Genomic DNA, 21,795 nt, shown 5'->3' on the forward strand with positions numbered 1-21,795 from the left:
ATGGGTTGTCTTTTATTATGAGTATTAAAAACAGAGGTTACAAAGAGAAATAGGCTATAGGGGATTTAGTACTAAGTAAAAAAGGTAGAATTATCTGAGTCATGAACTTGTCCCGAGAAAAAGGTGGGCTCAATATTAAAACCTGAATAGTAATTTAAAATAGATATGACAAGGATGACTCTTATCAACACTATCAATATCAATATTGCTCTAGAAATTCTGACTAATGAAGTATGCAAAGAATGTAAATAAGAATAACTATTGGAAAGGACATAAAATTTAGCATTATTTGAGGATAATATGACTATAGAATGAAAACCCAAACAGGCCAACTGAAAAACTAAAATAAATTTTACTGTACACCAGCAATAATAATTACATAGAAAATATAATGACCTAAAAAAGATATATGCATAACAGGCAAAGCACACACACACATACACACACACACACACACAAAAGTACAAAACATCTAAGAATGTGTGGGAGCAAATGAAGAAAACCACAGAAACTTACTCTAAGGTACAGAAAACTGTCTAAATGCTTTTGTTCTTTTTAAAAATTTAACAAAATGGTTTCACAAGTAGAAAAAGCCAAGGTAGTTTTTGAAACTAGGAGTGATTAGGGGCAACTTGTCTTACCATGTACTAAATGAAAAGGTTTTAAAAATGTTTTTAAAATCTACTAGAACAAAAATCTAGCCAGTTCAATGGAACTAAATATACAGTCCTGAAACAGACTCTAAAAGGTGGAAGGGTTTGTGAACAGAAATGTATATACAGGAACATGCATTTTAGTTTCATTTAAAATTAGCTGCCTTACCCTAACTTACCCATGAGCATAAGTCACAGTTATTAAATAGATAAATTCAAATCCCTGGTGCTACTCAACGTAATAAAAACGACATGAAGTCTGGATGAGAAACAGCTCAACTGCAAATGGGTACTTATGATTAAGAATGTTGGCCCACTTCTATAAGATCTTACTTGAAACCACTATTTTTCCTCTTTTTTCTCTTGTATATGACACCTTAATAGACATGGCATACTCCGTGTCCGATTATACCTCTTCTTATCCTTCATGTTTAGCTGCTTTGATGGATAGCTGCTTCTCTTTCCGTGTAGACTGGAGCCCAACAAGTGAATTTGTTTTTTTTCCTATGGCTTGTGTTTTGAGTCCTACCGCACCAGCCACGACCTTGAAATATGGTGAAATCTTCCAGACATTTTCATGAGCTTCAGTAACAGGTAACAGGAATTAATTTCTATTGTTTGAAAAAAAGGAATCAAAATGAACTAAGTGGTCAACAATGGGAAAACGGTTAAAAAAAAGTTTTGTGCATCCATACAATGTAGCCTTATACAGTCACCAAAAATTAAGTTTTTAAGAAGCGGTACGCGGGCCTCTCACTGTTCTGGCCTCTCCCGCTGCGGAGCCCAGGCTCCGGACGCGCAGGCCCAGCGGTCATGGCTCACGGGCCCAGCCGCTCCGCGGCATGTGGGATCTTCCCGGACCGGGGCACAAACCCTGTCCCCTGCATCGGCAGGCGGACTCTCAACCACTGCGCCACCAGGGAAGCCCCAAGTTTTTAAGGATTTTGAATGATATGGTTCTTTCAGGAAGTGAGCTCTGAGTGATATTTTAATTTCATTTTGTTTCTATGTGATATATTATTTTTATTTTTTACTTTATTTTCTAAATTTCCTACAAGTATGAAAATCAGAAAAAAACATATTTTTAAAATATAAAAATTGAGATTTAAGAATTAGAATATATAAATAAGAATTAATGATAAATAGCAAATTATGTGTAAACAATTACTTAATAGTAACATTTAATGTGTACTTTCAGTTGATTTTACAAAAAGGCATATATATTCAAGCAAAGGAATGACAAATCTCTTCTAATTTGCATCCCCAAATGTAGCCTCTTAGTTTCCACCACTGAACAACTGAGTAAGGTACCACTGTCAATTTCATGGCAGTTCATGTAAGGTCAGGAGAAGTTCTTTAAAATACAAGTCCCTAAATTCTGGGCTTGTAAAGCTTCAATATGTATAATAAGAATGGCAAATAGGAAGCAAGATATAAGCATCATATCTAACTACACAATCTTTGACCCTAATACTTGATAAAAGCCCCTGTAGCTGGTGCATGTGGTTGATATTATGTTGTGTTCATAAATATGATCACCAACTGTTGGCCAAACAGTAAAGTCTAATAATTCTATGGATTTAATTCTAAAAATAATTTACATCTAGATGAATCTTTTTGGAAAATTTTACCAAATAGAATCATCTTCAGTGCTCTTCTGAACCAGGGATAGAAAAATGCATAAACCATTGGATTTAAAGTGGAATTCAAGTAGCCAAACCAAATAAATGCATCGTTCAGGATGGGTGGAATAGTATAGTCCAGGAAAGGATCCATGACTGTGCAGACAAAGAAAGGACACCAGCATGTGAAGAAAACTCCCATCACAGTCCCTAAAGTCTTCGTAGCTTTCCTTTCTCTGCTTCGTGAAATTCCATTTTTCTCTTCCAACCCAATTCGAAATTTCTGATTTGCATCATGAATTGATCTTGCCTGCCCTTTCGCTATGAAATATATTCTACAATAGATGCATATCATAATAGAGCCAGGTATATAGAAAGAAGTCAGAAAGGCCAGAACCCCAGATGTTTTGCTGAAGAAGACAGAGCAACTCCCTATGCAGTGAATGTGTTTGTAATACATCTCTTCAGCTCCTTTGAAGTTTAGCTCCAGAAAGATCATTCCAAATGCAAAAAGAGCAGGAATACTCCAACTAATGAAGATCATCACAAAAATAACCAACATGTTGATCTTAGTTTTGTATCTCAATGGGTCACACACAGCATAGTAGCGGTCAATGGAAATGAAGGACAAATGAAAAATTGATGCTGAGCTCAGCATAATATCAGTGCTGGTGTGAATTTTACAGAAGACTTCTCCAAAATACCAGCAGTGCTCAACAGATCTCACCATACTATAAGGCATGACCAGACACCCCAGCAGAAAGTCCACAGTGGCCATGGAATGAATGAGCCAATTAGTTGGGGTATGAAGTTGCTTGAAGTGTGATATAGAAATAATAACTATTAGATTGCCAACCACTGTGGTTAGAATTATGAGCACCATTAAACTGTACAGGGAAGCACGGACGTCATTTGACCAGCTGCTTTTCACACAGGAGATATTAATTATATTGTGGCAAAAGGACATCATTCCTGAGGGCTGTGCACTAGTTATTATCTTTTCCTTTGTGTGTTGAGGAGTCTTTCTTCGAAATCCATGATCAGGTTAGAGTTCCTTCTTTTATTTCCATATATGTATCCCAGAAACCTGGGAGGATAAAAAAAAGGAAATCATCAGCGATTTGATTCTTCTCACTTTTAACACATTTACCTATTACTTCTTGCTGAAAAATGATTATTTTGGAAAGAGCTTTTATTTCCAAGTTTAGTTCAGTAGTTCAGTTCTACAATTATTATTATTATATATATATATTTTTTGTGGTACGCGGGCCTCTCACTGTTGTGGCCTCTCCCGTTGTGGAGCACAGACTCCAGACGCGCAGGCCCAGCGGCCATGGCTCACGGGCCCAGCCGCTCCACGGCATGTGGGATCTTCCTGGACCGGGGCACGAACCCGTGTCCCCTGCATCGGCAGGCGGACTCTCAACCACTGCGCCACCTGCAATTATTTTTAACATCTACTTGATGCTGCTCACTGTGCTGGAAATGCAAAGTTGAATTATTCGTTTGAAATATATGATTCTGTAATTCTGTAATACTCAGCTAAATTCTCGAATTTGCAATACATTTTTCAATACACGTACAATACATATTATGTGTAATATATAATACATTATATAATTATGTATTATAAATATAAAAAGAGGGGGAGAGAGAGAGTTTGGAGGAAGAATGTAAATTCTGGCTGTCAATGAACAACCTGTCACTATTTGTGAAAATGCTGGAAAATAACAACAAGTCTTAGCATTCCAGGAGTCCACCCTCCTCTTTGGCTCTTATTCCCTCTGGGCTGACAGTTTAGGTCAAGACCACATAGAAATCGAAACTTATCCAAAACTAGAATTGGAGGAATAAGATATTTAGGAACTAAAATGCATATTTTAGTAAATTTGAAGTATCTCTCCCCCTAATCCCTTTCTGCCTTCTCTTCTCAGGAGGAAACATATTCATATCAAGTACATCTGTAAGATTTATTTCAATAAACACCCAGACCCACTTTATGACAGAACAAATTGCAGACGAAATCTATTTATATTATCTGAGCTCTGTAATATTTGAATTACAATTAAAATTTTGCTAAAAGAACGATGGAGTTTTTACTATGAAATTTGTGTTCACTCAACTAAACTATCATTTAGAGTTATAAATCTTCTACTTGGACTTTTTTTTTTTTCTATTTCCCCCCTTTTCTTCTTTCTCTTACTTTTGCTGTTGACATTGAAGGAACCAAGCAACACACTTGTAATCAGTGTTTAGAACTGTTTGCTAATAATTACTACCAGTCAAGAAAACATTCCTACCTGATATCCCATTGACTAGCTTTACTCAGCGGGAACTAGGGTCCAAAAATAAGTAAGGGAAGATGAAAAGGGGAAAAAAACTTGTTGTTCAGTTTTAGAAGACTACCTTCATAGATGATGAAAAAGTCATCTGACAATTTTGTATGCCATGTTCTTCATTCCCAGATAAAAACCAAATGGCTTCCTCCTCATAATGGTAACATCCTGGTTTTAGAGAATAGAGCCTGAAGCATGGTATCTGGGAAATTATTGATAATACCAATGACATTTCAGAAGAGTAAGTTGTCTGACCAACTTTAAGAACATTACACATAATTTTTGTGCAAGTAATTTTTGTTATAATTTATTTTTAAAAAGATTGACTTGTTTAAATAAATGCCCTATGATGATATTGAGTTGAGTGCTTACCTAAAAACATGACATAATAGTGTTTTTGTTTCTTTTCTTCCAGCTCTAAAATTTTAGCTAGCTAGAAATGATTACTCTCTGTATGTAAAAATTACCAAGTTGGGGCTTCCCTGGTGGCGCAGTGGTTGAGAGACCGCCTGCCTATGCAGGGGACACGGGTTCATGCCCGGGTCTGGGAAGATCCCACATGCCGCAGAGCGGCTAGGCCCGTGAGCTGTGGCCGCTGAGCCTGCGCGTCCGGAGCCTGTGCTCCGCAACGGGAGAGGCCACAACAGTGAAAGGCCCGCGTACCGCAAAAAAAAAATAAAATAAAATAAAAATTACCAAGTTGAACATACAGTAGTAATAAGGAAAGTTAATAAATCTCTCTTTAATTACCTAGCTAAGCAAACAGTTCTGTGCAAATGATCTAATCACCTAATGTTTGAAAATGACGTACGATTTAAAAATATATTGGTAAGCATTATAGTTTAAAGTAGATCTGTCTAGCAGGACAGGAACTCACTGGTTGAGTGGCCCCAACTTCCCAATAATGGGCCATCAGCACTAAGTTCACCATGCCCTTTGTCTCTGGCTCCTTCAACCACCCATCTCTAATGGTTCAGACTCTCAATCCCAAACTTTTCTATACAATTCCTAGTGTGAACCCATCTCCCAATCTACCTACCCGTTACCCGCCCTCCCCAAAACCATTCCAAGTGTGCCCTCCAGAACTCATGGTCATCACCCTACTTCCTCAAGCTCTTTATTAAATGCTTCCCTCTCTTTGTTCTAACTAAAACCATCTTTCCCCTGAGGATATCTCATCCCCTACAGACTTGTCAAAGGCAGCTGTTTTCTCACCTGTATCCCTAGCTACCCTTTATATTACAGGACTTAGAGGAAAACTAAGCATCCTCTTGTACTCATTGACATTGCGGATACTTTTCCGTCTTTCCTTCCTAACCTCCACCCCTTGCAAACTCTGAAGTTCTGTGTTCAAACTATACCTCTTCTTGCTGCAGACCTCAGACTTCCAAGTCATGTCTCTCTGTCTTGAAGATGTTAACTCCTAGTCTACCGTCACTTTCTCCAAGGCTACTCCTGACAAAATTCTTGATAATTTTCTTGTCCACATAAATGATCCAATAACGGACTTTCAGCTCTTTAACCCTCTGTCTTCCAACAAGCATGTCCTCCACTCCATATTATCTCACACTTTCATAGCCATCCCCAGAATCTGCCATTATCGATAATGAAGCCATTCCAAATGATTAATTTCAAGTTCCACCCTTTGTCTTCCCAGGCCATGCCACTAATGCTCTACTTCCAACACTTGTTCAACCTGCTTGAAGCCCATAATTCATTTATCTTATCACCTTTTCACTGTTCCTCATTTACTTACACTCACCTCTTTACCTAGTGTAGATTCCAAATTTTTTTAACATTATTTTAAACTCTCTCCCATTAATACACTTTTCTGGCTAAACTTGACCCCTTGTTAAATCGAGTTTGCCTCTTACTGTACTACACATGTGCAACTGAACATGATGGAGAAAAACACACAATCGGCCTCAGATTAAACTCATGACAGGTATGAACCATTCGAACTGCTGAAGAATCCTACCCAGTTCCCTATTACATTCATTCTCCCACTCTTCGAGATGACTATTTCATACCACCTCCCTCCTTCAATCTCAAATACTTTCCTCATCCTCATTCTCAGTTAATGACCTTGTATCTTGTTTCAATGAGAAAATAGATGCAATCAGAAGAGAATGTCCATATTCCCACCTCTACCCCTACACCAGCTTACATCTGTTCATATGCTCAACCTTCCCTCTTATTACTACAAATGAACTAACCATCTCCCATCAGAGCCGCCCCTTCATATGTGTCCTATAGGCACCCTTTCATGCCTGTTCAAGAATATACCCTCCAATTCTCCTCTATCCCCTGAATCTTCAGGAGTTCTCTTCTAAATAATTAACTCTAGTGTTCAAAAAATGTAGTAATATTCCATCTTAAAAAGAATTATTTTAAACCCACATCTTTCAATTGTCACCTTATTTCTCCCCTTTATGAAAAAAGAAAACATCTTTGAAAGAGTCATGTAGACTCCTTGTCTTCAGTTATTCTCTTCCTAACCTTTTGAATCCACTCTAATGAGACTTTTGTCATTAACACTTCACCAAAACAATCTTAACCATATTGTTCTATATTACTAAACCCAATGGTAAACTCTCAGTCTTCATCTTGATGACCCCTCAGTTACTTCTTGAAACAACTTCTTCCTTGGCTCCAACTCACCTCCCTCTTGGAGCTCTGTTAACTCACTAGCTCTTCTTTATAGTCTCATTACTGGTTCTTCCTCAAGTCACCGGCCCTAAGGCTAGTCCTTGGTTCACTTCTCTATTTACAGCTTCTCCCTAGGTTATTTCTTATAGTCTCATGACTTTAAAAAAGAGTCTCAAATGAATATCTCCAGCCTTAACTTCCCCCCTGAACTCTGAACTAAAATTTCCTGCTGCCTGGAGAATATCACCACTTATGTCTAAAGCCAAGTCTCTAATCTCCCCCATAATATGTGTTAAACTCCTCTTCCTCCCTAACGTCTAGAAATGGCAACTCCATTCTTGAAAATCTTCAGTCCCAAACACTGAAGTAATTCTTTACTTCTCTCTCTCACACTCAACAATATAGCCAACCTTCAGTAAATACCTTGACTCTTCATTGAAAGTATGTCCAGAATCAGACCATTTCTCATCACTTGTACCATAGCCATAAACTTATCACTAACCACTGTCAAATTAGTAGCCTCCCAACTGGTTTCCTGGCTTCTCCTCCTTTTTTCCCCTTCCTTTTTGATTTACTTTTAGTGTCTTGACTTAACATATAGCTTCTAAGCCAAGAAGGGGTGAATTGTTTCCCTCCTCACTACTCTTTCATAAAACGTAAAGAATGTGAACAAATTCTGTGGAAGGTGTGGAGAGAATGTTCAATAGAAGATGTTGACAGAGGAGAAGATTATTCTGTTTACAACCAGGTGTGAGAATTCATTATAAAGCAAAAGGAAAGGAGGTCCACAGTGTCCTTTGAAAAAGGCAATCATAGAGTCAGGAGAGGAAAGTCATAGCCTTTTAAAAACCCAGCTGCAATCACTGGGGTCCAGGGGAATAGAGCCTGGGAGAGGCAGAAGGTGTATAGGCTTAGATGAGGAATTCCGCAGCATGCCCAACCCTTACAGGAGAATGTCACCTGAGTTCCCAAGCGGTTTTACAGAGAAGTCAAGATCTCCTGCCCCTTACCACGAGGAAACGGGAAGCCCTTCAAGGAAATGCCAGCAGAATGGCCTGGAGTTGCAATAATGTAGAACCTTCCACCAGGTATAGGTACTTGTATGTCCTTACCCGAATGCACAAGCTAAATAGGCATACAAAAGTAGTCCCCAAACAGAAAATGTGGAGCAGTTAATTTCCTGGGGAGTTCAAGGCAGAGGCCACTTGATACCTTAAAGGAAACTAAGAATAAACAACTGTTTATCTGGGAGAAGACCAATCCAGGTAGAGGGGTCAGCAAGTGCAAAGGCCCTGAGGTGGGAGCATGCCTAGTATGTTTGCAAAATAGCAGATGTCAATGTGGTTGGAGCAGAGCAATGAAAGCAGAGAAAAATCGATGGAGAGGCCAGAGAAGCTGCACAGGGCTACATTGAATAGGGCCCACAGTAAGAATTTCAGCTTTGCCTTTGAGTGAGAAAGGAAAACATTGGAGGGTTTGGAATCCAGTAACATGCTCTGACAGATTGCAACAGATTCACTCTGGCTGCTGTGTCGAGAACAGGGGCAGAGGGCAAGGACAAAGTGAGATGATTAGGAAGCCGCTAAAATAACCTGGTGAAAGAAGATGGTGGTTTAGAGAAGGGCAGTGGTCAAGTTTGGATATGTTCTGAAAGTACAGCAGGCAGGATTTACAGATAGACTGAATATGTGTTGGGAGAAAGTTATCAAGGGAAATAGCAAGGCTTCTGCTCTGGGCAGCTTGTAGGGTGGAGGTCCCATTTACTGAGATGGGAAGATGGCGGTTAGAGGAGCGTAAGAAGCAGGAGGAAGTCAAGAGTTCAGTTTTGAACTTGGAGGCTGGGGCTGTGTGCTGAATAGCATGGCCTTTAGTACCTAGCTGCCTTTGTTTAAGTCTGGGGTGGGCCATTCCCTAGTTCTGTGGCCTTGGACATTCTACCCAACCTCTTGGGGCCATAGTTCGATAATGTGGAAAAACAATCTATTTCCTGGGCTTCTATGAGGCTGAAATAAGTTAATATTTGCAAAGTGCTTATAATAGTATCTTGTACATAGTGTTTATCAAATAAATAAACATCCAAGGGGAACGTTAAGGGTGTGTTGAGGGAAGGTATAAGAGCCATCGCGAGGCTGTTTGAAGACTACATGTATATTTAAATCAATATAAAAAAGATATACTCTAGACTGTCACTATGGGCAGAGGGAGGAGGGGGGTGAAGGGTGAACAAAAAATAAGATGAAATGGAACAAACAGAAATAGTGTGTCGTAAGGGAATAGATGGCTTTATTCACTGCTATGGCCCCAGGGCCTGGAAAATGAGCACAAAATGAGCATGAAATGAACACGAAAATGAATAAAGGATTGAATGAATGAACAAATAAACTGAGGGGTTCATTAGCTCAATTCTGTGCTCCCTGGGGCCAATAAAAATTAAGGCACATACGCATAGCATGGATCTGATTCCAAAGATAAAGGAAAAATATTATAGGCATTCAGATAGAAGTTCCTTGATTGCGGTGATGGTATCACAGGTGTTTTGATAAGTCCAAACTCATCAAATTGTACACATAAATTATGTGCAGTTCTTTGAATATCAATTATAACTCAATAATGCTGTTTTTAAAAAATAAGAAAAGGAGGATCAGTCTAACACAGGGATTCTCATCTGTAATTTTGGAAGCCAGAGGGCAGTGGAATGAGCTTAGAAACTATTAAGGAAATAGGATGGCAACTCAACAATCCTATATTCAGCCAAAATAGTAATCATATGAAGGCAGAAAAAGGACAGAAAATATATGTCTATGACCACCTTCTGAAAGTCTCTAGAACATATTCTAACAATATAAAAATTAAATCAAAACAAAAATTTCTAAATAGCAAAAGATTAAGAGTAAGAGCAACAATAGTGAGTAATATTATCTAAATTGGGATTTAGTTTATATCAAAAAGAATTATGATAATATGACGCAATACAATACTGTTAAAAACGGATTTCTGAAATGGAAAAAACAAATTTCAAGAAAACACATAATATTAACCTGGAATTTAAATTTTCAACTGTGTATAAAATAGATAACTAGTAAGAACCTTCTGTATAAAAAAAAATTAAATTAAATTAAAAAAATTTTTCAACTATGTCAATAACCCCTAGTTGTTAACAGCACTGGTGAATAGCTGGCGAGTTAATCTTCTTGACCAGATTGTAAGATGCATAACTAATAATTCAATTTTGGAAAAATTCTCCAGCTGTATTTTTTGAAGTTCAAGATGCCAAATTGTTTGATCTAGCAAATGTTTGGTGCAATGATTTTCATTACAGCAACAAAAGTAAAAAGTAAAATTGTCTGAACTTATATCAGACCTTAAGTAAAATTGTCTGAACTTATACCATGAACCTCAGTAGATATATGTTCAACAAGATGTCAAATTGGAAGAGTTGGTTCTTTTTATAAGACATAGAAAGATGTCAATCAGATCCTGTCAAGTAAAGGAAAAAAATTGAGGTGTTTTAAAATACCATGTACAGGGACACACACACCTACACACACACCTACACACACACAGAGGCACACACATTAAAGCAGGAAGTCATTCAGAAATGTGCCAGGATTTTTCCCACCAAATAATATTTGTGCAAGTAAGATTTTAGTTCTGTAGTTTAGTATATAGGAACAATAAGATACAGTTTAATTTTAAAACCTGAAAAATCTCCATGAAGACTCCTCTATTATATTAAAACCAGCCAACAAACACAACATGGAATTTCCTTCTTCATTTACAAGGAAAGGAGATTTTTAAAAATCATGTTTCAACTTTTCAAATTTTCTAGCTTCACACAGGTGAATTTTTAATAAAAGTGAAATATTTTTAAAAGCACATGTAAAGCAAGCTATTTAAAAATATGTAACTCTTTTTATCCTTTCCTACTAATATGACAGAAGCCTTGTGAATCTTCCCAATAAATAATCCTAAATTTTAATGTATGAATAAGTACGAAACCATTGATAAGTCTTATTCTCTTGAGCACTCTCCCTGTAAAAGATTACCTGGGCCTCCAGGCTAGTCTGTGTGATTTGGCGAGGCCGTTCATCGCCTTCAGACCTACCTTTTCAGGAAAGGGTTACAGAGCGAGTGGATGAGCAGAAACACAACCTTTGGGAGGAAGCTGTCTGCACGTGTCTCCCGTACACCTGCTGCAGGTGGAGCCACTGCGGCTCTATGGTAGACCGCAGTTAACGCAGACAGAATGACGCAGATATTAAAATCTGAAAAAGATAAGCTGATAATAAATCTTTCTGAAACAAGGTAACAGTACACTATTGAGAAAGATAAGTGGAAGGTGCTTTTACTCTAAACCAGCATCAGGAAGCTAGCAGTGAGCAAACTAGAGAAGGTAAATATTACCATTACTTTAAAAATAGTCTCAAGCGTGAGCCACCAGGAGCCACAGTCATGGGTGTTAACAGCATATAAATGAAACCACATGTCCATTAAAACTGCCTTAATTGTTGATTGATTTGAAAAAAAGTACTCCTGTATTAGACATCTGTACAATGCAGATAATAGCACTAAAAAAAAAACAACCAAAAAACCCACCTCACTTCCAAAATAGATGACTTGTACCTGACAAAGGAATATTTTTAAAAATCAGACTGTATTTAAACCCAATAACATCTTATAGTTAGAAAAAAATTTAAGGCAGTGGCTTTCAAAATTTTTTAACCACGATAGGAAAAAAATGCATTTTAGATAATGACTCAACACACATGTAAGTACACATTTGTAACAGAAGCAAATGTTTTCATTAAAAATATCCTTAGCTCATTCAATTCACTAACACTCTCTATTTTATTCTATTTCATTTTTTTCAAATGAGTAGGGTTCCCACCTCAATAATGTTACTAATCACAATTAGAAAAACATGACTTTAGAGATTATATGATCACACATATTTAGCCCACCAATTTTTAAATTCCTATATATAAAACTTCCAAAATGACCCTCTTTTTAGACAAGTGCCTTCAGTATAGCAAAATAAATAGCTGAACAAGTGTAGTTTCTCATCTATTTCTATCTCTCTGTTATTCTGCCAAAGGAAATCATAGGATCATTATGACAGATTGATTATCAGTTCCAATTCTTACTCTCCTAGCATCTACACCTTTGTCTTTGCTTCACTGGGAGTGGAAGGTACTCCCCTGTCCTTTGAGCCCGAGCTTTGCCACTTGGCTTGTTTGGGCCAAAAGAGTGTAGACAGAAATAAAAGTGTGCCAGTTCCAGCCTAGTTGTCAGGAGGGCTCAAGTGTTTGTGAATGTCCTCTGTGCCATCCCCATGAGGAGAACACGCCCTGGAGAAGTCCACTTGTCCAGGGAGGCTGAGAGGCATGCAGAGCAGACTAGGGCATTGAGATATGCAGTATATGGCAGAGCCACCCTAGCTGACCCTACAGATTCATGAACTTAAGTGGCTATTATCTTAAGCCACTGAGTTTTGGGCTGGTTTGTTACACAGCATTGTCATGGGAATAACTAACTGAGTTAATTCTATTTCTGAAAGAAGCCACTGAAATCTATTACCCATTCTCTTGCCTTGGAGAAATACTGACACCAGAGAAGTACTGACACCACACGATGGGCCACCTGTGATCTAAACAGCCATTGACAAAAACTGCAACAGCACAAACAAAGAAAGCATAAAATAAAAATTACCCCATACTAGGTGAAGTTGACCTTTTACAAAGTAAATGTAACTCCATCTTCAGAAATTCCTAGATATTAAAGGTCAGTTCAAGAAATAACTCCAAGTTCACTTCTTATTAACAGTACATAGAAAATATCATTCATCTTTCCAAAAATTAGTTCAATGTGTGCCTGACTCATGTGTATACCTGTCATTTTGTGAATGACTGAGAAAGCATAATGCCTCACATATTGGAGTTTATTAAGCTCCAGGAAATCAAAGATCTTATCTGCTTTGTTCACTACTGTCTCTCCATCACCTAAAATAGTGCCTGCAAACCATAAACACTCAATACACATTTGCTCATTGAACGATATTGATTTACTGATTAAACTTATTATTTTTAAAAATCAAAGTATTACATTGATATGGAACTCTTATAGCTCCACTTGTGTTAATTACTAAACTTCACCACCAGTCAATCTTTTCATTTTAGGTCTAGTTATTTTTTTCACCTGAAAATTTCTTTAACCAGCAATGACTGAGTGCTAGGCTTGTGAGAAGAAAGATAATTATGATTCTTTCTGCCAGGAATAGATAGCTAATGGTGAGACAGACATGCAAACTGTTGGTCATATTACAATAGAGAGAATGCTAAACGGAAATATAAAGGCCGTGTATGGGAGCACATAAGAGAGATCTTGAAAGCACATGTGGTACCCAGGAAAGACTTCACATAGAAGCTGAATCTAGAAAGAAGGTCTCAGAAAATTTCGCAAAAAGACTAAATTTAAAATGGCAAATACGCACAAAATCTTTTTATTTAGTCTTAATAAACTAATTTCATAGTGGAAAATTAAAGTCCTTTAATCAGTAAGGATCATGTTTTACATTTTTATTATCTTATTCCAGCATCCTTTTTATCAACAGAATTGTATTGAGTGTGTACTTCAAGTGTTCAAGGTAAAGTTTCTCCATTTTGTCAAACACACACACACTTAAAAAATATTTAAGCTAGCAAATGACTTTTTTGCCATTCTGTAATGCATTTATTTTGAATTTTTTATTGAAATATACCTGATATATAACATTGTGTAAATTTAAGGTGTAGAACATGTTGATTTGGTACTCATATACTGTAATATGATTTCCATTATAGCAATAATTGTCTTAATTCCCACAGTCCAAACAGAAAGCTAATTTTTCCTTTATCCCTTTTGTTGCCTTGGCAAGGAACAAAACTGAGCATCTCGATTTGTATTTTGAATAGCTTAATATCATTTTTATGACTGGCATGTTTCTATGGGTATGTTGAGATTTTCAAAATATGTCTCTAAAATTATTTCTATTATATGTGAATAGTACTACTTGAGCACTTATTATGAATGGAGTTATGCTAAATGCTTAAGTAATATTTTTACTTAATCCTCACAATAACCAAATGAAGTAGGTGTCATTATTCCCACTTTACAGGTTATGATGAATCTGAGAGAGATCCAGTGGCTTTTCCAATATCATATTACCAAGAATGGCAAAACCAGAAATCCAACCAAAGCCGTGCTCTTCAAGAGGATTCTACACTGCCTCCAGAGACAAGCTTTATGATATCAGTAGCAGTTCGTTACTGAAGATATCACAATCTCACATACCACTTAAAGAAGAGAAGAAAAATGTAATGAAATGAACTGAGTAAAGGGAAAAAGGAGTAAGTAGAGAGAATTATTCTCAGTAACATGACTGCTTTCTCCCTATCCACATATATCTTAGATATGAAAAAAAAGATCTTTAAGAGAGATGAGAGTGTCTCCACTGAGATAGGCTTGAGCAGTGGGTCTTGATGATGGTGGAGGGGAAGATCTGCCCCCAGGGGACATTAGGCAATATCTGGAGACATTATTTATTACAACTGGGGGAGGGGGGTGGGAAGAGTGCCATGAGCATCTTGTGCGTAGAGGCCAGGGATGCTACTAAACATCCAACTGTGCACACAGGACAGTCCCCACAACAGTTATCTAACGAAAAATGGCAATGGTGCCAAGGTTAAGAAATCCTGGGTTAAAATGATACCCTCAGTTTTTATGAGTTTTAAGACTGTCTTAACTAATATTTGCAGAAAAAATAACTTCAAATTGCCTTCTTCCAGAAAAAGTGATACTTCAAGGAAAAGAGAGACTGTCTGAAATAATGGGCATGGGATAGGACTAGAAATAAAAGGTAATAGAAGGCCTGAGATTGGTTCAAGATGTCAGAGTAGGTCATGCTCTCACACCCTCTGGTGAGAGTACCTGAATCACAAATAACTGCTGAACAGTCATTGACAGGAAGACACTGGAACTCACCAAAAAAGATACCCTGCATCCAAAGACAAAGGAGAAGCCACAGTGAGGTGATAGGAGGGGCGCAATCACAATAAAATCAAATCCCATAACTGCTGGGTGGGTGACTCACAAACTGAGAATACTTATACCACAGAAGTCCACCCACTGCAGTGAAGGTTCTGAGCCCCACGTCTGGTTTCCCAACCTGGGGGTCTGGCAATGGGAGGAGGAATTCCTAGAGAATCAGACTTTGAAGGCTAGCGGGATTTCATTGCGGGACTTCGACAAGACTGGGGGAAACAGAGACTCCACTCTTGGAGGGCACACACAAAGTTGTGTGAGCATCAGGACCCAGGGGAACGAGCAGTGACCCCATAGGAGACTGCACCAGACCTACCTGCTAGTGTTGGCGGGTCTCCTGCAGAGGTAGGGGGTGGCTGTGTCTCACCGTGAAGACAAGGACACTGGCAGCAGAAATTCTGGGAAGTACTACTTGGCGTGAGACTCCCAGAGTCTGCCACTAGCCCCCAAAAAGAGCCTGGGTAGGCTCCAGTGTTCGGTCGCCTCAGGCGCCTCAGACAACTAACACGGAGGGAACCCAGCCCCAGCCATCAACAGTCAAGCAGAATAAAGTTTACTGAGCTCTGCCCACCAGAGCAACAGTCACCTCTACCCACCACCAGTCCCCCCCATCAGGAAACTTGCACGAGCCTCTTAGACAGCCTCATCCACCAGAGGGCAGACAGCAGAAACAAGAAGAACTACAATCCTGCAACCTGTGGAACAAAAACCACATTCACAGAAAGATAGACAAGATGAAAAGGCAGAGGGCTATGTACCAGATGAAGGAACAAGATAAAACCCCAGAAAAACAACTAAATGAAGTGGAGATAGGCAGCCTTCCAGAAAAAGAATTCAGAATGATAGTGAAGATGATCCAGGACCTCGGAAAAATAATGGAGGCAAAGATCGAGAAGGTATAAGAAATGTTTAACAAAGACCTAGAAGAATTAAAGAACAAACAAAGATGAACAATACAATAACTGAAATGAAAACTACACTAGAAGGAATCAATAGCAGAACAACTGAGGCAGAAGAACGGATAAGTAACCTGGAAGACAGAATGGTGGAATTCACTGCTGTGGAACAGAATAAAAAAAAAAGAATGAAAAGAAATGAAACAGCCTAAGAGACATCTGGGACAACATTAAACGAAACAACATTCGCATTATAGGGGTCCCAGAAGGAGAAGAGAGAGAGAAAGGACCCAAGAAAGTATTTGAAGAGATTATAGCCGAAAACTTCCCTAACATGGGAAAGGAAATAGACACCCAAGTCCAGGAACTGCACAGAGTCCCATACAGGATAAACCCAAGGGGAAACACGCCGAGACACATAGTAATCAAATTGGCAAAAATTAAAGACAAAGAAAAATTATTCAAAGCAGCAAGGGAAAAACTACAAATAACATACAAGGGAACTCCCATAAAGTTAACAGCTGATTTCTCAGCAGAAAATCTACAAGCCAGAAGGAAGCGGCATGATATACTTAAAGTGATGAAAGGGAAGAACCTACAACCAACATTACTCTACCCAGCAAGGATCTCATTCAGATTCGATGGAGAAATCAAAAGCTTTACAGACAAGCAAAAACTAAGAGAATTCAGCACCACCAAACCAGCTCTACAATAAATGCTAAAGGAACTTCCCTAAGTGGGGAAACAAGAGCAGAAAACGACCTACAAAAATGAACCCAAAACAATTAAGAAAATGGTCTTAGGAACATACATATCGATGATTACCTTAAATGAGAATGGATTAAATGCTCCAACTAAAAGACACAGGCTTGCTGAATGGATACAAAAACAAGACCCATATATATGCTGTCTACAAGAGACCCACTTCAGACCTACGGACACATACAGGCTAAAAGTGAGGGGGTGGAAAGAGATATTCCATGCAAATGGAAATCAAAAGAAAGCTGGAGTAGCAATACTCATATCAGATAAAATAGACTTTAAAATAAAGAATGTTATGAGACAAGGAAGGAAACTACATAATGATCAAGGGATCAATCCAAGAAGAAGTTATAACAAGTATAAATATATATGCAGGGCTTCCCTGGTGGCACAGTGGTTGAGAATCTGCCTGCCAATGCAGGCGACACGGGTTCGAGTCCTAGTCTGGGAAGATCCCACATGCCACGGAGCAAATAGGCCCGTGAGCCACAACTACTGAGCCTGTGCATCTGAAGCTTATGCTCTGCAAAAAAAGAGGCCGCAACAGTGAGAGGTCTGCACACCACGATGAAGAGTGGCCTCTGCTCGCCGCAATTAAAGAAAGCCCTTGCACAGAAATGAAGACCCAACACAGCCAAATAAATAAATAAAGAAATAGCGTTTCCTTTAAAAATAAAGAAAGAAAGAAATATTTGTTGAATTCATGGATTAATCTCTTTTAAAAAATATATATATAAGCAAACAACATAGGAGCACCTCAATACATAAGGCAACAGCTAACAGCTAAAAAAGAGGAAATTGACAGTAATACAATAATAGTGGGGACTTTAACACCTCACTCACACCAATGGACAGATCATCCAAACAGAAAATTAATAAGGAAACACAAGCTTTAAATGACACAATAGACCAGATAGATTTAATTTATATTTATAGGACGTTCCATCCAGAAACAGCAGATTACACTTTCTTCTCAACTGTGCATGGAACATTCTCCAGGATAGATCACATCTTAGGTCACAAATCAAGCCTCAGTAAATTTAAGAAAATTGAAATTATATCAAGCATCTTTTCTGACCACAACGCTATGAGATTAGAAATCAATTCCAGCGAAAAAAACGTAAAAAACACAAACACATGGAGTCTAAACAATACGTTACTAAATAACCAAGAGATCACTGAAGAAATCAAACAGGGAATCCAAAAATACATTGAGACAAATGACAATGAAAACACGACGATCCAAAACCTATGGGATGAAGCAAAAGCAGTTCTAAGAGGGAAGTTTATAGCAATACAATCCTACCTCAAGAAACAACAAACATCTCAAGTAAACAATCTACCCTTACACCTAAAGGAACTAGAGAAACAAGAACAAACAAAACCCAAAGTTAATAGAAGGAAAGAAATCATAAAAATCAGATCAGAAATAAATGAAATAGAAACAAAGAAAACAATAGCAAAGATCAATAAAACTAAAAGCTGGTTCTTTGAGAAGGTAAACAAAATTGATAAACCATTAGCGAGACTCATCAAGAAAAAGAGGAAGTGGACACAAATCAATAAAATTGGAAATGAAAAAGAAGTTACCACACCACAGAAATACAAAGCATCCTAAGAGACTACTACAAGCAACTTTATGCCAACAAAATGGACAACCTGGAAGAAATGGACAAATTGTTAGAAAGGTATAACCTTCCAAGACTGAACCAGGAAAAAATATAAAATATGAACAGACCAATCACAAGTAATGAAATTGAAACTGGGATTAAAAATCTTCCAACAAACAAAAGTCCAGGACCAGATGGCTTCAGAGGTGAATTCTATTAAACATTTAGAGAAGAGCTAACACCCATCCTTCTCAAACTCTTCCAAAAATTGCAGAGCAAGGAACACTCCCAAACTCATTATGTGAGGCCACCATCACCCTGATACCAAAACCAGACAAAGATACTACAAACAAACAAACAAAAAAATTACAGACCAATATCACTGATGAATATAGATGCAAAAATCCTCAACGAAATACTAGCAAACAGAATCCAACAACACATTAAAAGGATCATACACCATGATCAAGTGGGCTTTATCCCAGGGATGCAAGGATTCTTCAATATATGCAAATCAATCAACGTGATACACCATATTAACAAATTGAAGAATAAAAACCATATGATCATCTCAATAGATGCAGAAAAACCTTTTGACAAAATTCAACAACGATTTATGATAAAAACTCTCCAGAAAGTAGGCATAGAGGGAACCTACCTCAACATAATAAAGGCCATATATGACAAACCCACAGCAAACATCATTCTCAATGGTGAAAAACTGAAAGCATTTCCTCTAAGATCAGGAAGAAGACAAAGATGTCCACTCTCACCACTATTATTATTATTATTATTTTTTTCGGTACGCAGGCCTCTCACTGTTGTGGCCTCTCCTGTTGCGGAGCACAGGCTCCGGATACGCAGGTTCAGCGGCCATGGCTCACGGGGCCAGCCGCTCCACGATATGTGGGATCTTTCCATACCGGGGCACGAACCCATGTCCCCTGCATCGGCAGGCTGACTCTCAACCACTGTGCCACCAGGGAAGCCCTCACCACTATTATTCAACATAGTTTTGGAAGTCCTAGCCATGGCACTCAGAGAAGAAAAAGAAATAAAAGGAATCCAAATTCGAAAAGAAGAAGTAAAACTGTCACTGTTTGCAGATGACATGATACTATACACTGAGAATCCTAAAGATGCCGTCAGAAAACTACTAGAGCTAATCAATGAATCTGGTAATGTTGCAGGACACAAAATTAATGCACAGAAATCTCTTGCATTCCTATACACTAATGATGAGAAATTTGAAAGAGAAATTTAGGAAACACTCCCATTTACCACTGCAACAAAAAGAATAAAATACCTAGGAATAAACCTACCTAGGGAGACAAAACACCCATATGCAGAAAACTATAAGACACTGATGAAAGAAATTAAAGATGATACCAACAGACGGAGAGATACACCATGTTCTTGGATTAGAAGAATCAATATTGTGAAAATGACTATACTACCCAAAGCAATCTACAGGTTCAATGCAATCCCTATCAAATTACCAATGGCATTTTTTACAGAACTAGAACAAAAAATCTTAAAATTTGTATGGAGACACAAAAGACCCCGAATAGCCAAAGTGGTCTTGAGGGAAAAAAACGGAGCTGGAGGAATCAGGCTCCTGGGCTTCAGACTATACTACAAAGCTACAGTAAGCAAGACAATATACTGGCACAAAACCAGAAATATAGATCAATGGAACAGGATAGAAAGCCCAGAGGTAAACCCATGCACCTATGGTCAACTAATCTGTGACAAGGAGGCAAGGAGATAGAATGGAGAAAAGACAGTCTCTTCAATAAGTGGTGCTGGGAAAATTGGACAGCTACCTGTAAAAGAATGAAATTAGAACACTCCCTAACACCATACACAAAAATAAACTCAAAATGGATTAGAGACCTAAATGTAAGACTGGACACTGTAAAACTCTTAGAGGAAAACATAGGAAGAACACTCTTTGACATAAATCACAGCAAGATCTTTTTTGATCCACCTCCTAGAGTAATGGAAATAAAAACCAAAATAAACAAAAATGGACCTAATGAAATTTAAAATATTTTGCACAGCAAAGGAAACCATAAACAAGACGAAAGGACAGCCCTCAGAATGGGAGACAATATTTGCAAATGAATCAACGGACAAAGGATTAATCTCCAAAATATATAAACAGCTCATGCAGCTCAATATTAAAAAAACAAACAACCCAATCAAAAAATGGGCAGAAGACCTAAATAGACCTTTCTCCAAAGAAGACATACAGATGGCCAAGAGCCACATGAAAAGCTGCTCAACATCACTAATTATTAGAGAAATGCAAATCAAAACTACAATGAGGTATCACCTCACACCGGTTAGAATGGGCATCATCAGAAAATCTACAAACAACAAATGCTGGCGAGGGTGTGGAGAAAAGGGGACCCTCTTGCACTGTTGGTGGGAATGTAAATTGATACAGCCACCCTGGAGAACAGTATGGAGGTTCCTTAGAAAACTAAAAATAGAATTACCATATGATCCAGCAATCCCACTACTGGGTATATACCCTGAGAAAACCATAATTCAAAAAGACACATGCACCCCAATGTTCTTTGCAGCACTATTTACAATAGCCAGGACATGGAAGCAACCTAAACGCCCATCAACAGATGAATGGATAAAGAAGATGTGGTACATATCTACAGTGGAATATTAGCCATAAAAAGGAATGAAATTTGGTCATTTGTAGAGATGTGGATGGATCCAGAGACTGTCATACAGAGTGAAGTAAGTCAGAAAGAGAAAAACAAATATCTTATATGAATGCATATCTGTGGAACCTAGAAAAATGGTACAGATGAACCAGTTTGCAGGGCAGAAATTGAGACACAGATGCAGAAAACAAACAGATGCAGGAAACAAACAAAGGCGGGACAGTGGCAGGGGGGCGGTGGTGGTGTGATGAACTGGGAAATTGGGATTGACATATATACACTAATATGTATAAAATGGGTAACTAATAAGAACCTGCTGTATAAAAAAATAAACAAAATTAAACTTAAAAAAGATAATAAAAATAAAAGGATAAATACTCACTTCCCAGTTCTATTGATAATTTTATACATGGGCACATGACCAAACTTCTGTGAACATCAACTTCCTAAATATAAAATGAAAGATTGACTATTTTCAGTTCCACCATCCAATGGCTGTTA

General features: G+C 38.0%; 1 protein-coding gene across 1 annotated transcript; it reads right to left on the reverse strand.

Moving 5' to 3' along the window:
• Positions 1-333: 333 nt before the first annotated feature.
• On the reverse strand, positions 334-21,793 carry LOC111165846 (trace amine-associated receptor 1). Its single transcript, XM_022556841.2, has 2 exons — positions 21,677-21,793; positions 334-3,362 (listed from the first exon to the last, which is right to left on the reverse strand). The coding sequence occupies exon 2, from the start codon at positions 3,243-3,245 to the stop codon at positions 2,226-2,228; it is 1,020 nt and encodes a 339-aa protein (XP_022412549.1). The 5' UTR covers positions 3,246-3,362; positions 21,677-21,793; the 3' UTR covers positions 334-2,225.
• Between the last annotated feature and the right edge of the window lie 2 nt (positions 21,794-21,795).

This window comes from Delphinapterus leucas, chromosome 12 (genome assembly GCF_059928025.1).
Source record: "Delphinapterus leucas isolate spDelLeu-1000000601 "Yukka" chromosome 12, BTC_Dleu_Yukka2, whole genome shotgun sequence".
Taxonomy (NCBI): Eukaryota; Metazoa; Chordata; class Mammalia; order Artiodactyla; family Monodontidae; genus Delphinapterus; species Delphinapterus leucas.